Raw genomic sequence first — 13,397 nt, forward strand, 5'->3', positions numbered from 1 at the left:
AGAGAAGTAGTGGAGAGAAAAAGTACGGTTGGAAAGGAGAGTGGTTTTTAAATATTTATGAAGATAACCTAGACCAATTAAAGATCAACCGTTGATATGTTTAACTTTTAAAAACTAATTTGACCTGCCACTAAGATTATTGGTAAAACAGACCATTTAGGGAAGATAACCTTTAGCGTTGAGATTATTCCTGAATAACTCAAAAGTAGGATTATTTTTTAGGAGAACGCTTAAAGGTTGGAATTAAATTTAACAATTTTCCTAAACAATAAAGGGGCAAATTTTACAAAACATTTGAGAATGTCAATGGTAGAGCCGAAAACTAGTCTATCAATATCATCTACGACGAAAGAATTACCAAATCTTTAATAAATGAGTTATGAACAGAACAAGTGATATTCACGTCTAATTGTGGCAAATGTTCAACCTGAATACAATGCGTCACCCATTTCAACTGGGATGAGAATATTTATAACAGCTCAAATCCCCCAGCCAGCCTATATAAGAGTAAACTCTAGTATAATGCATTTTGCTGAAAACGGAGATACATATGATGATTCGCATATGCAAGGGAACCTTCACTATCTAGCATGCCTAAATTAATAAAAGGTGAGACGACCATACCATGAAACAAACTACCACTAAGCCATCAAATGCATACAACACTAAGTATTAAAAACACAACGAGCGAGAAAGAGCAACCAACAATTACAAAGACAGAGGCATGCAGCTCAATAATCAATAGGCACCACCGGGACTGATTCGGGTTCATGGCCATGCACTCTCAGCCGATATATGCATGTATATCCAAAATGTCCGTGATTGGAGCTCACCTCAAACTTAACAGTGTCAATAACAGATGATCTTGCCTCATCAACCACATTGAAGGTTTGTGCATTGCTCTTCTCCAGATCATATATAAACTCTGTCAGAACAATTTTCTCCTTATCAACACTTTCTGTCTCATGACCTTGGAACCAACCAGAGACCCGACAACGTTTTGGAGCACTCGACCGGTCATAGGCCACACTCTGTAACATAACAATCAAACATACATTATTAAACAGAACCGAAAAAATGGAAACGAAAACAGGCACTAAATACAACAGAGATTTCTCATATAGGATGCAGAAAAAGATAAGTCATTTGGTTTACAAACAAAATCTAATGAATATATGGAGAATATAAACGAACAAAGAGAATGTCCATTTCCCCCAGCCCCCAATCACACCCCCTGAAAGTCCTAGTAGCCACAACCTCCACAAAACCGGATCGTACTTCCTATAACAGTTCATCAGTTTTCTCTCCCAGCTATATACTTAAGGCATTGAGGAAGATTACAATATCAAAATACACAGTTTTTGAAACATCTAATAAACTAAAAGAAGGAGCTCAGCCACAATTTTAATTTATTTTATACCTAACCATTAAAAGTAGATTTTCGGATGACAATATTCTTCTAAGCACGCCTGCTGTTTTTCCCATACAACCCATTTGAGCTAGGTGGAGCGACACCAAGAAAGAAAGACATATAACAAGAGAGTGGAATGCCACTTCTTTAACTTTAATTCTCAAATACCATAAATGAGGGACGAAAGGCAGTAATACAAATAACTGAAAATTCATCAGGCCACAGATTTCACGGAGAGAAGAAGTTAAAAACCCACACATCTTAAATGTGCTAATACATACGGAGAAGTTCTAAATCTAATAGAGGTAAACTAAAACATAAACTATCACAAGCATCACACAAACAAAAGACAAAATAACAAGCAGTAACGGAAATGAACATCGAAAGCATCACACAAACTGAAGACAAAAAAATGAAACAGATCTGGTAAACAACTCTGTGTCCAAGAAATGACAGCTCTTGAAAGTTGTAGCGAATTATTTGGAAGGGTGGAAATTATGTCATTTTATACAGACAAGGGACATCAATGCAATGGCATTTCGCATCATGGTGGGACAAAAGCAAAAGAAAATCTAGATGATGGTACATATTGAAGACAGTTAAGCGAAAATCTTTGGACTCCTCAAAAACCAATGTTGTCCTCAGAGCATTCACTTCAAAGTTGCAAGGACTGACAACTAAAACCATCAAAATGAATTTACTATATAGTCACTCCGATGCATAAAGTTCTCCCCTCTTTTCGTTTAATTTTGTTCCATAAAGTTCTTCCCACTTTTGCTTCATTCTGATTTTTGTCATACGAAGTATTATCTTACCCCAAGTTGGTCCATTGTGTAAGATAAGTTTTCTAATTGTACATCACAAGGACCAATCTATAAACAGAAAAACACACTCAAGGTGCACCAAGGCAGCTGGAACTTCCCAGTGCACCTGCACCTCATTTAAGTGAAAATTTTATGTGGAAAACATAGATTTGCGTCCTCGTAAAAATTTCTTCTCCTACAAAAAACCTAACTAAAATATTTGCAAAACGTTTTAAAAATCTTTGTAGATTTGCAAACCTTGTAACTAATAAAACCAGGAAACAACAAATGCAGCAACCAGTTTAAAAACAAAACGTTCAGGAGTGTATTAATTTCAGATGCTATATAAATTTTCATCTAGCGACACTGGATAAAAAGATAAATGTTGAGTTAAGAAAATCAAACTAGCCTAAAAAGATCAACATTGTCCCCATGGACCTGTACTTGAATCTAACAAAAAAATAATGTACTTGAATCTGACAAAAACGTTACACCCAAATATCACCCAAACCTAAAAAGATACCTCTAACCTATCTGAACTCAAAATTACATAAGCTACTTCCAACGTGAGTTTGGCTCACACTCATCGCCAACAAACACAGAAACCACATAGTTCTCTACATGTAGAGCTGATTGTCTCTTTAAACCACCGCGACTAACAATAACATAAAAACAGCATGTAAACATTTATTTATATAGGATGCTTATTATGCTTGATTTAAAAGTTTTAGATGCTTAAATCAAAATATACCCTTGGAATTCATGCACATCGGGATCAGTTATCTCCCATATTCAACTAATTCAAGATCTTCGCAACAAAACAGGAAAAAATACTAATTCAAGATCTCCTTTTAACATAGTCAAAATTGAATGCTCCAAGGCTAAATAAATTTCAAGGAAATTTCATTACTTCATCACTGTTCTTAAATATATGAACCCGAAACAAGTGAAATCACGATTATGAATAAATGTCAAACAATTATCCCTTTTCCATGAATATATCACTCAGTTTACGAACAAACAGTCATTCGCCCTAAGTTCATTTCACCGAAAATAACATAAGCCAGTAAGCCACCACTCAAGCAGGTGCAGTAACACCAGTAAGTTAACTCTGTAAATAGCATGCACTTTTATCAGTAAGCACTTTGTTAAAAACCAACCATTTCAATCATCCACAAAACAGACTGCTTCTTGCTTATGCTCAAGTCAACGGTAAAACACTATGCCACCAAAACCAGAAAAGAAGGAAACACTGAGTAGAGTTGAGAAATAGATCTAAAATTTCAAGCATGTAAATGATGTGATGCAAATAGAATAAAAGCCAATAACACAGAGCAGTATTTATAGTGAACATAAAAACAAAATCTCCATAACGTCATACAGGCAGCCCATCAATCAGAAACACACTACAGTAAAGCCAACCGAACCATTTCCACATAAGCAATTGAAAACATCTATCCTCCACAGTAAAGCTTATCTCCAAAACAAAAATGTATTACATGTTTAAAGTTATGCCAAATTAATGTCAATCATTTGAATCCTCAAAGCACAATCATTCTTTAAGAAACCTTTTTCATGTCACATAGCATCCAATACAAAAAGAACTTGGAAAAAGATACCTTGGCAACATGTTCGAGTGTAATAGCCTCAGGAACAATGACATCCTTTAACCGGATTACAACAAAGCCGCTGTCACCTTTCAGTGGGAAACACTCCCCCGGCTCTCCGAAGCTGGGGGTCAACATTTTAACAGCCTTACGGGAAACTCCATTCTTGTTCTGGAACCAAATACCTGCATTCCCAAAACCCTCTAATGGTTCCGAATGACTCAAGACCCTGGCACCAGCACTGGCTAAAGCATAATCAACACTTCCAAGTCCATCAGCGGCATGTTTCTCAATTTCCTTCTCAACTATCTCCCTCGCCAAACCCCTGATTTCATCAAAACTTACCCCAACATTCCCACCCGCTTCGCCTTTCTTCAACTCATCATACAACTTCACCACATCATCTTTCGTTAACAACTCCTTTGATCTCAAATCAACCAAACCCATCTCCAAACTATCACTCTTCTCTTCCAATTTCCTCAATTGAACACCAATCTCTACACCTTTATCCTCTATTTTCCTATTCATCTCTCTCCTCAAATTCCCAACCTCACTCTCAATCTTCTTATCAACAACCTCCACTTGAACCTGTAGCATCTTTGAAGTTGTTTTAAGCGACGATTCAACCCCCGCAATTCGACCCTCCATATCTGAAAACCCCAACAAACTACCCGAATCAACCACATTCCCAGAATTAACCACGAAACTCTTAAACATTTGAACAAACCCTGCTAAGACAAGCAGCACCGACATATTCTTAAGAAGAACACTCATTACCGTCACCCACCGGGGTTTGGGAGGCCTGTGAACCGCTGACATCACCTTTCGATTCCGGGTTCGAGTGGGGGCATTATTATTAGGCAATTGGGATGACTTCTTGTCCTTCGATCTTTCAAGAACCGCTTCCCCTCTAATCGAATGACTCAGATCTTTGTTAGCGCTGGTAACTTTATCACCTCCTGCATCACCAGCGACATTTTTGTCGAAATTAGGGGAATTTGCGGCATCGTTAACAATCTCGATGCTCCGCTTCACGTCGGAAACTACCGATGTCCTCCGGCGAGGGTTCGCTGACACGGAAACCGTCGACGCTGACATTAAATTGGAGGAAATTGAAGTCAACGGGAACGAAAAATGGAGAGGGAAAACCCTAATTTTTTAGATTGAAATTTGGACTTGGTGAATTGAAAAGAAAATACAGTGGTTTCAAGAAAATTTGGAGTGAGCAAGAAAAAAAAAGGAGGAGAGAGAAAGGAAACCTAAAACAGTTACTGCGATCTACAAATTTGAAATCGGGGTAATGAGGTTTAGCCGCTTTGGAGGATATAAAGGATAAAAGGAGGGAGATGGGAATTTTGTAGAGAGATGGCGGTTCAAATTTGATTTCTCGATCAAAGGTAGGAGCATGTAGTTTCTTGAAAATCCCAAATTCTTATACTTCGTCCGTCTTTTAATACTCGCAACGTTTGGACTTTTGCCACTATTCATATAATTTACTTTGACTGTTCGTAGTGTTTTTTATATAAGATAAAACATAGTCATGTGGGATCTTGTTAGATTCGTCTCAATGTGTATTTTCAAAATATCAACTTTTTATAATTTTTGCATAAAGAGAATTTAAGATATAAATGATCAAATTTGTGCATTGGCATGCGTGAAACTAACAAACGTTGCGAGTATTAAAAGACGGAGAAAGTATAAGACTGTCCTCACCATTAACTGATGGTGAGACTAGTTCACACTTGTGAATTTAGGTATGTTAATTCTATAGTTTAGACATGTTACTTTTTTTTATACTCCCTCCATTCCTTTTTGTTCTTCCCATTTCCTTTTTTAGCATTTCTTTTTGTTCTTCCCCTACTGAATCTTTACTATTTTTTGCCATAGTTTTTTTACCAATTTACCCTAAGATTCCCCACTATTTACCAAAAAAACCCTAAGATTCTACCCTTATTCCAACATAAATTCACCACTTTCCTTATTTTATTCATTCCCTCTTCCCAATTCACCCATCCCTGTCTTCATCTCTCTCTTCTTTTCAACCGACCCTTCTCTTCTCTCTCTTCACTTCTCTGATCTTTCCTCCTTCACTTTTCTCTCTCCCTTCCTTCCTCCTCTCACTTTTCTCCCTCTCCGGTCGTTCCTGGAAATGCATATTCAAACACCTCTACTTCAACAATGAATATGCACATTGTAAGCAGTCAATCTACATTTTCCATCATCCTCTCCCATTTTTTTTCTCTCTCCTCCAAAATCTCTCTGTTCTTAAGATCTGTATGTGAAATTCTAGATCGCCGCCACCACTACCACACCTCCGCCACCGCCACCACCCTCTGGAAAAATCCGTAGAATATATATTATGGCTTTAGATGGTGAAATTCGACTATGAAAACTCTAGATCTAGAGTTTTCATGGTCGAATTTGACCTTTAAATCCTCAAATTCGTGATATTGAGATCAATCGGGTATTAATTTATTTTTGTGTTCATATTTCAAATTTTTAGGGTTGCTTTTTGTCGAAATTTTGGGTTAATTTTCTCGAATTTATGGGTTTAATTTTGGGTTGAATTTTCTCGAATTTCTGGGTTTAATTGGGTTGAATTTTGGTCTTACTCATATGGTTGTTACTCCTCTTGACCTTGTCAAATGTAATATGCAGGTATACAAATTTTTGGTTTTGATTTTGGATTTTGATGTTTTGGTTTATGCTTTTCGTTGGATCTTTTGTTGATTTGTTGTAGATCTTTCAGATATGCTGTTAAATGGATTTATTGTGGATTTATAAGAAATTTTACATCTGAGATCTGTATTTTGTATTGAATGAGGTGTGATTAGGCTATACTCCGTAATTTTCTAGATTTGACGTCAAAAAAGAATCAGATAGAAGTTGGAAAAGAGTTTGTGCAATTTCGCTATGATTAAGAGTTCATTTTGCTTGTGATTGAGCTTAATTCAATTGTTTACAATTAATGTGAAATTTGCGTGTGATTTCTTGAAAGATTAAGAAAAATGTTTGGCTAAAGAAGTTTGGCGAGACAAAAAAGGCTCAAAAATTCACCCAGATTAAGAAAAATGTTTGGCTACAGATTTTTTTGTTATTAATAATAAAATATCTCCCATTTATCTTATTTCTTTAATATTTTCTATCTCCTTACTTTATTTTAAATATAAAATCTCTTACACCCAATCATTATTCTTACACCCAATCATTACTCATATCCCAATACAAACCCAAGATTCAGTTTTCTTAAACCACACCCAACATTCCTTAGGGGAAGAACAAAAGGGAATGGAGGGAGTATAATTTTAGAAGATGTACTTTTTTTAGTTTAGGTATGTTACTTCTATAGTTTATACGTGTTACTTTTTTATACGGAGTAGTTTTAGGGGAGATAACTTCTTAGTTTAGGTATGTTACTTCTATAGTTTAGACATGTTACTTTTTTTATAATTTTAGAGGAAGTACTTTTTTTACTTTAGGTATGTTACTTCTATAGTTTATACATGTTACTTTTTTTATACGGAGTAGTTTTAGGGGAGATATCTTCTTAATTTAGGTATGTTACTTCTATAGTTTAGACATGTTACTTTTTTTATAATAATTTTAGAGGACGTATTTTTTTAGTTTAGGTATGTTACTTCTATAGTTTAAACATGTTACTTTTTTTATACGGAGTAGTTTTAGGGGAGATACCTTTTTAGTTTAGGTATATTACTTCTATAGTTTAGACATGTTACTTTTTTTATACGGATTAGTTTTAGGGGAGGTACCTTTTTAGTTTATTTATTATTTCTATAGTTTAGACATGTTACTTTTTTTTATAATTTTAGATGAGGTACTCTTTTAGTTTAGGTATGTTACTTCTATAGTTTAGACATGTTTTTTTTTTTATACGGAATAGTTTTAGGGGAGATACCTTTTTAGTTTAGGTATGTTACTTCTATAGTTTAGACATGTTATTTTTTTTTATATAATTTTAGAAGAGGTACTTTTTTAGTTTAGATATGTTACTTCTATAGTTTAGATCTGTTACTTTTTTTTTTATAGTTTTAGGGGAGGTACGCTATTGGTTTCGCGCTCTCACACCATCAAGTTGATGGTGTGACTGGTCTCACAGGCAATAGTACATAATTAACTTTAGGTAACACCGAAAAACTGTTACATAAAGGGGGTAAAGTGTTCCCATAGATAATAGGTAACACTTTATGGGTGATACATCTGCTCGTGCTACCTATTCTATTAGGTAACACTTTTAATAACATATGATAACTCTTTTACTAGTGTTACCAAAAATAATTTTATGTAACACTTTTCCATTCCTATTGTAGCACTTTAAAAGTGTTACTCGTAATATCTTAGGTAACACTTTTTAACCATTAGTATCACTTTTTTATATCATCTTTTGATTTACAGTAACACTTTATTGAATCGTAGGTAACACTTTTCTATACTTAGGTAACATTACATATTTAACACTTTTTAATATCTATTGTAACACTTGCAAAGTAATGCTTTTCATTAAATATAATAATTTAACAAATATTACACAATTGGTTCGTAAATAATAATAATAATAATATTTATAATAAATAATGAATTTATAATTTCTTTTGGTAAAATAGCAATTTTATTATCAAAAGATAGTACGTACACAAAATAAGTTCCAAACAAGGAAACAACTAAAGGAAGGGAGCACACCCGCTCCCTAACAAATTAAAATAATAGTATTTGATGTACGATCTATGAACATTACATTATTATGTTCAAAATAAAAACAAATGATCATATCCAAAACTAAAATGTATAATCCAAAACTAAATGTCTTCTATCTTTTCATCTTCAACTGGTTTCCCTTACGTGCGCATGATTCTCATTGTCAATTTTAATCTTCATTTGCTATCCGATCCAATCCATCATCGTGATCCTATAAGAAATATAAAATTAGTAAGATCCAACATCCATAATGAATTTGTCTAACAATTAAGTTGTCCCCGTCTTAATGAGAGGCTTTTTCGTAGTTTGCTTACATCCCTAATGAATTTCCCTCTTGTTTCGGGTACACACTTATACAGGAATACAACAGACAATACTGATATGACAGCAAATACAAAGAAGGTTCCAGCCACTGTGATTGCATGGGAAACTGTAAGGAATGACATCGAGATTAGGCCACTGCTAACCCTACTTCCAACAGCCCCAAGACCCGATGCCTGAGCCCGAAGCCTAAGAGGGAAAATCTCTGAACTCAATACCCAACAAACTGGCCCGATCCCCACAGAAAAGAGGGCCACATTTGCACAAACAAATAACATAGCTAGTTTGATACCAATTGGTTCATGCCCTAGTAAGGCTAAAGCTTAAGCCGAGTCCAACCAAACAAACTGTCATTCCAATTGTGCTCACATAAAGCAAAGGCTTTCTCCCTAAATGATCAATGAGAAAGATAGCAATTAAGATTGAAAACGTTTTTGTGAATCCAACTGCCACAGTGGCAGCAAGAAGCTCTGTGTTCAAAACAGAAAACATATTGAATCGAGCAAGTGACTGCTGAAACAAAGAGGGTTTGCTAAAGCCTAAAAGTCTAAAAGACTTAATTACACAGTCACTGCGAGTTCACTTTCTAGCAATTGAGGACCTTTGAGGTTGTTAGTTTTCCAGTGAAAAGCACACCTTTTATATTAACAATTGCTACAGATCAAACTAGAGGAACATTTAACAAGGAATAGGCTCACACAATCCAGATTAAATGACTTGGCGTTTGTTAGGTACAATCGGGCATTAATCCTAAGATACAAGATTGATTCCATAGATTTGAAAGATATTCGAGTGGTTAACTGGGAGGATAGAAGAAGACGCTGAAGATGATCATGTGTTTGAAGAAGATAATGATCTTACATGGGATGCAAGTAGATCAAGTAGTATGTTGAACACTTACTAGCAAGGTAATTTAAGATAATTAATCGATACCTACCTCATCAATTTGCAACTGAAGTACTGCAAGACGTTGCATCATTGCTTCAATCCTGGTAGTCAGTTCTTTAGATTGTGATTTTAGGGCAATAATCTCTTCCAACATTGTGGTAGCACTTTTCTTAGTCTCATCAGCATATGCGCTGATTGCAGGCTTAAGTGTAGATTTATAGTTTATGCCCAATACTTCAGCAGGAGTGGACCCATTAACATTTAACACATACTGAAAATCACCTCCAAGCTTAATTGCAGGCTTTAGGCTGTAGTAGAGACAACAATAACATCACAATATTATATTACGAATTCACATAAACTGATTTCCATAACTAAAAAGGACTTCTAGTGTAAAAGGAATCATCTTTAGAGAAAGGATCTAAGACTAGCTTGATGAGAATGATGACCATTGGCCAATCAAATTAAAAGATCGATAAATAGCCAGACAACCAAGCATTGGAACCCGTATAGAAAAGATGTACAGGTCGAAGTTGTCTAATCTTGCTTTACCAAACTGATCACCATTAACACAGCTTTCACAAAATAACAGAAGAGAAAACATACGCTTTCTTTCTCTTCACTCGTAGTCATAGGAATTCCATGCATCATGGTCTCAAATCATCAAAGTTAGCCACTGGCGAGAAATGCAGAAAAGTAAAACTTCGCAAAATCAAAGACCATTCTGTTTGAAGAAAATTGCAAGTTTGTAAGAGGTATTTACATTGAGTGACATCAATTGAATGATTCCTACATACAGCAACACATTTAAATCCAATAATTTTTTATAAATAACCTACACACATATGACTATATTAGTACTGAAATTACTGAGATGGATTCATTTAATACAAAATGAAAGCCAAAACCAAAAGTGCTAAACGGAGCTATGCATTTAACCTCTTGCCTGACCTGAAAACAAACAACCAGGTAACCCAGTACATAAAAAAAATGGAAAAGAAAAGTTTACCTTCTTAAAGCCTGGTTGCACTCTCAAACAGGTCCTTTGAATTATCTAGAAGCAATGAAAAGCCTTTTCCTTAATGATTAAAACAGTCGGGAGAATATGAAATAAATGAAAGGGATAGTAAAATTGCCAATTGGTTTGAGTTTATTTCTGGGGCATCTAAGTCAGCTCACATTTCATTTAAACTAGAAAGTTATTTGTTAAATAATATCTGCCAAAAAGCCGTGTACCTAATCCGATATGACAGAACCAAAGACAGTAAGCAGCTATGGAAGCTAGCACTATTCAGTATTCACCAAGAACGTACAAATTTTCTTTTGATATTCAAGAGCCTGTGTATAAGGTTTTAGGGAAAAGTTACAAAATTAGCAAGAACAAAAATTTATGCAATATCTATAGGCATTACAAACAAAGAAAAACAAGATTATCCTAGACAATAATTATTTCTCCTACTTAGAGTTTTTAATCCTCTAAAATTAGGGAATGAGAAATTAGAAATCAACAAATCCTAAAACACAAGGATGCTACTAATTTACTAGACATACAAGCTCCCACTCGTCTATTCGATGTCTTAGTGTCTTGTGCATAAAATACATACGTCTCTGAATGTTATATCCAGTAAACTCAAGGAACTCCACACTATAAATAATGTTGGAGACTCTCCTGCAGTGCTAACAACAACATGTGAAAATGGAAAGTTGGTGCCAGTTTAACTAACAATTGACTTGATCACTCAAAGCGTAACTTACCACGTTAGAGCTCTCTACCTCTCTTGTAATGTTATCTTTGTTATTTTTCATACTAAATAGAGATCGATTTTCCATATTGGCAACAGATGGGGTGAGCTTCTTTTAACTCCCTTTAATTATGTTGGTCTCTTAAGTCCTAATATCTATTTGTCCATGCTTACCAATTATCAACCTGAGACCTAGATTAGCTAAGCAAAGTGTTGTTTCAAGAATGAGGGGTTAAATTGTTCACATCTCAATGACTCATTGTGGTTCCTTAGGGAACTCAACGAACAACATTGTTGCGAGTACCAAAAACTTCAAGTTGGTGCCCTTAGCAAATTAAACAACAACCAATGGACTAAATGAGGAGAATATACTAAAAACCAATTTAGGATAGAAATACCTAATACAAAAACCTAAAATCAGAACAACCACCAATAAATACCTAAAAAAAGTCAAATTAAAGACGAAAAAATCATGAAGAAACAAATATAAAGGAAAATCTTATTGAAATTCAAATCAAATCAAACAGGAACTAACTACTCGATACGAAAACTCAATCTAGTAGAAATTTAGATTTAGTGTTCGGATTGGAGTTAAAGAAGGCGGCGAGTAAGAAAAGAACACTACCTGCTGATGAATCGGTTGTCAAGACGATGACGACGACGGAGTAACGGAGAGGATCGAGACTCGAGAGAGGAGATCGAGTCGGAGAGATGGAAAGGGATTTAAACAGAATAATTCATCTGTGCGCCTGTGTGCGTTCTAAACTTCTAACCCCAACCATAGTAGATACGTCGGTTGCCGAGACGATGACGACGGGCGGAGATAACGAATATGGCGACATAAGAGGATGGAGACTCGAGAGAGGAGATCGAGCCGAAGATATGGAAGGGGATTCCTCAGTTTGCGTTCTAAACCCCAACCATTTACCAGTGTTCCTCAATTTTAATTTTAATTTTTCTTTTGTTAATGACTAACCTTCCACAACTGATCGGTTTGGAGTTTAGAGTTGGGTTTTGAGATTTTTTTTCAATTCGATTCGATGTGTTATAATGTCATAGTGCCAGGCCCATTTCTTTTAGCACTTCGTATATTTTAGCTAAGGTCGATTATTTGCGGTTTCAGAAAAAAGTAAACCCACGTTCTTTTTTTCATTTTGGCGGCAAATACTTATTTTTGGGATTAGCCCTTATTTTTATTGCAAATATTTAATTTCCTTCTTAAAAAATTAGGTAACACTTTTTAGTGTTACCATAAAATGTTACATATTTTAAAACTGTTACCGTAAAGTGTTACCTATTTGAAAAGTGTTACCATAATATGTTACCTAATTTAAAAGTGTTACCATAAAATGTTACCTTGTTAAAAGTGTTACCTTGAGTGTTACATTTTAAAAAAAATGTTACCTAAGTGTTACTTAATAATCTAGTAATTTTGCATTTCAAAAAGTGTTACCAACACGTGTTACATAAGCTCAATTATGTACTAGTGAGGAGACGCGCTGCTTGAAAATTTATTCATAGTGCTTGTAAGATAATGTGTTTTTCTCTATCTCATTCGATACATTTGCTTTCGAGTTTCCCAATACACAATATAATAATACTTTAGCTTTACTTTAGTTAAATACATTTACTTTTACATGATATTATAACACTTATATATACCTGTTGGACATATATACCTTGTTCTGCAGGTTAGCTTTATTTCCACCCTTCTTAGCATTCCTCTTCTTACCAGATTTCTTGAACTTGCCCCCACGCACCATAAGCATATATTCTTATCATTTTTTAGCGTCTTTTAAGCGGTTTTCAGCATATATACCGTGAAGCTCAGTAAGCGCTTTGTCCAAACTATTCATGTCGTATTTCTGTTTGAACTGATCATATATACCCGCTATGAAGAGAGTGGAGGATG

At 35.0% G+C, this 13,397-nt stretch overlaps 1 protein-coding gene and 1 long non-coding RNA gene across 3 annotated transcripts; both read right to left on the bottom strand.

Annotated features, from left to right (window-relative positions):
- Positions 1–341: 341 nt before the first annotated feature.
- Positions 342–5,215, bottom strand: LOC110801524 (SUN domain-containing protein 1). Its single transcript, XM_022006882.2, has 2 exons — positions 3,834–5,215; positions 342–1,031 (listed from the first exon to the last, which is right to left on the bottom strand). Exons 1-2 carry the CDS (start codon positions 4,917–4,919, stop codon positions 732–734), a joined length of 1,386 nt encoding a protein of 461 aa, XP_021862574.1. The 5' UTR covers positions 4,920–5,215; the 3' UTR covers positions 342–731.
- Positions 5,216–8,425: 3,210 nt separating this feature from the next.
- On the bottom strand, positions 8,426–12,489 carry LOC110801529 (uncharacterized). Of its 2 annotated transcripts, XR_008932723.1 has the most exons (4): positions 12,111–12,488; positions 10,350–11,081; positions 9,793–10,051; positions 8,426–8,745 (listed from the first exon to the last, which is right to left on the bottom strand). It is a non-coding gene; the product is annotated as an uncharacterized lncRNA (long non-coding RNA). The 2 variants fall into 2 exon arrangements; XR_008932722.1 differs by having other exon boundaries at positions 10,350–12,489.
- Positions 12,490–13,397: the final 908 nt, after the last annotated feature.

Source organism: Spinacia oleracea, chromosome 4 (genome assembly GCF_020520425.1).
Source record: "Spinacia oleracea cultivar Varoflay chromosome 4, BTI_SOV_V1, whole genome shotgun sequence".
Taxonomy (NCBI): Eukaryota; Viridiplantae; Streptophyta; class Magnoliopsida; order Caryophyllales; family Amaranthaceae; genus Spinacia; species Spinacia oleracea.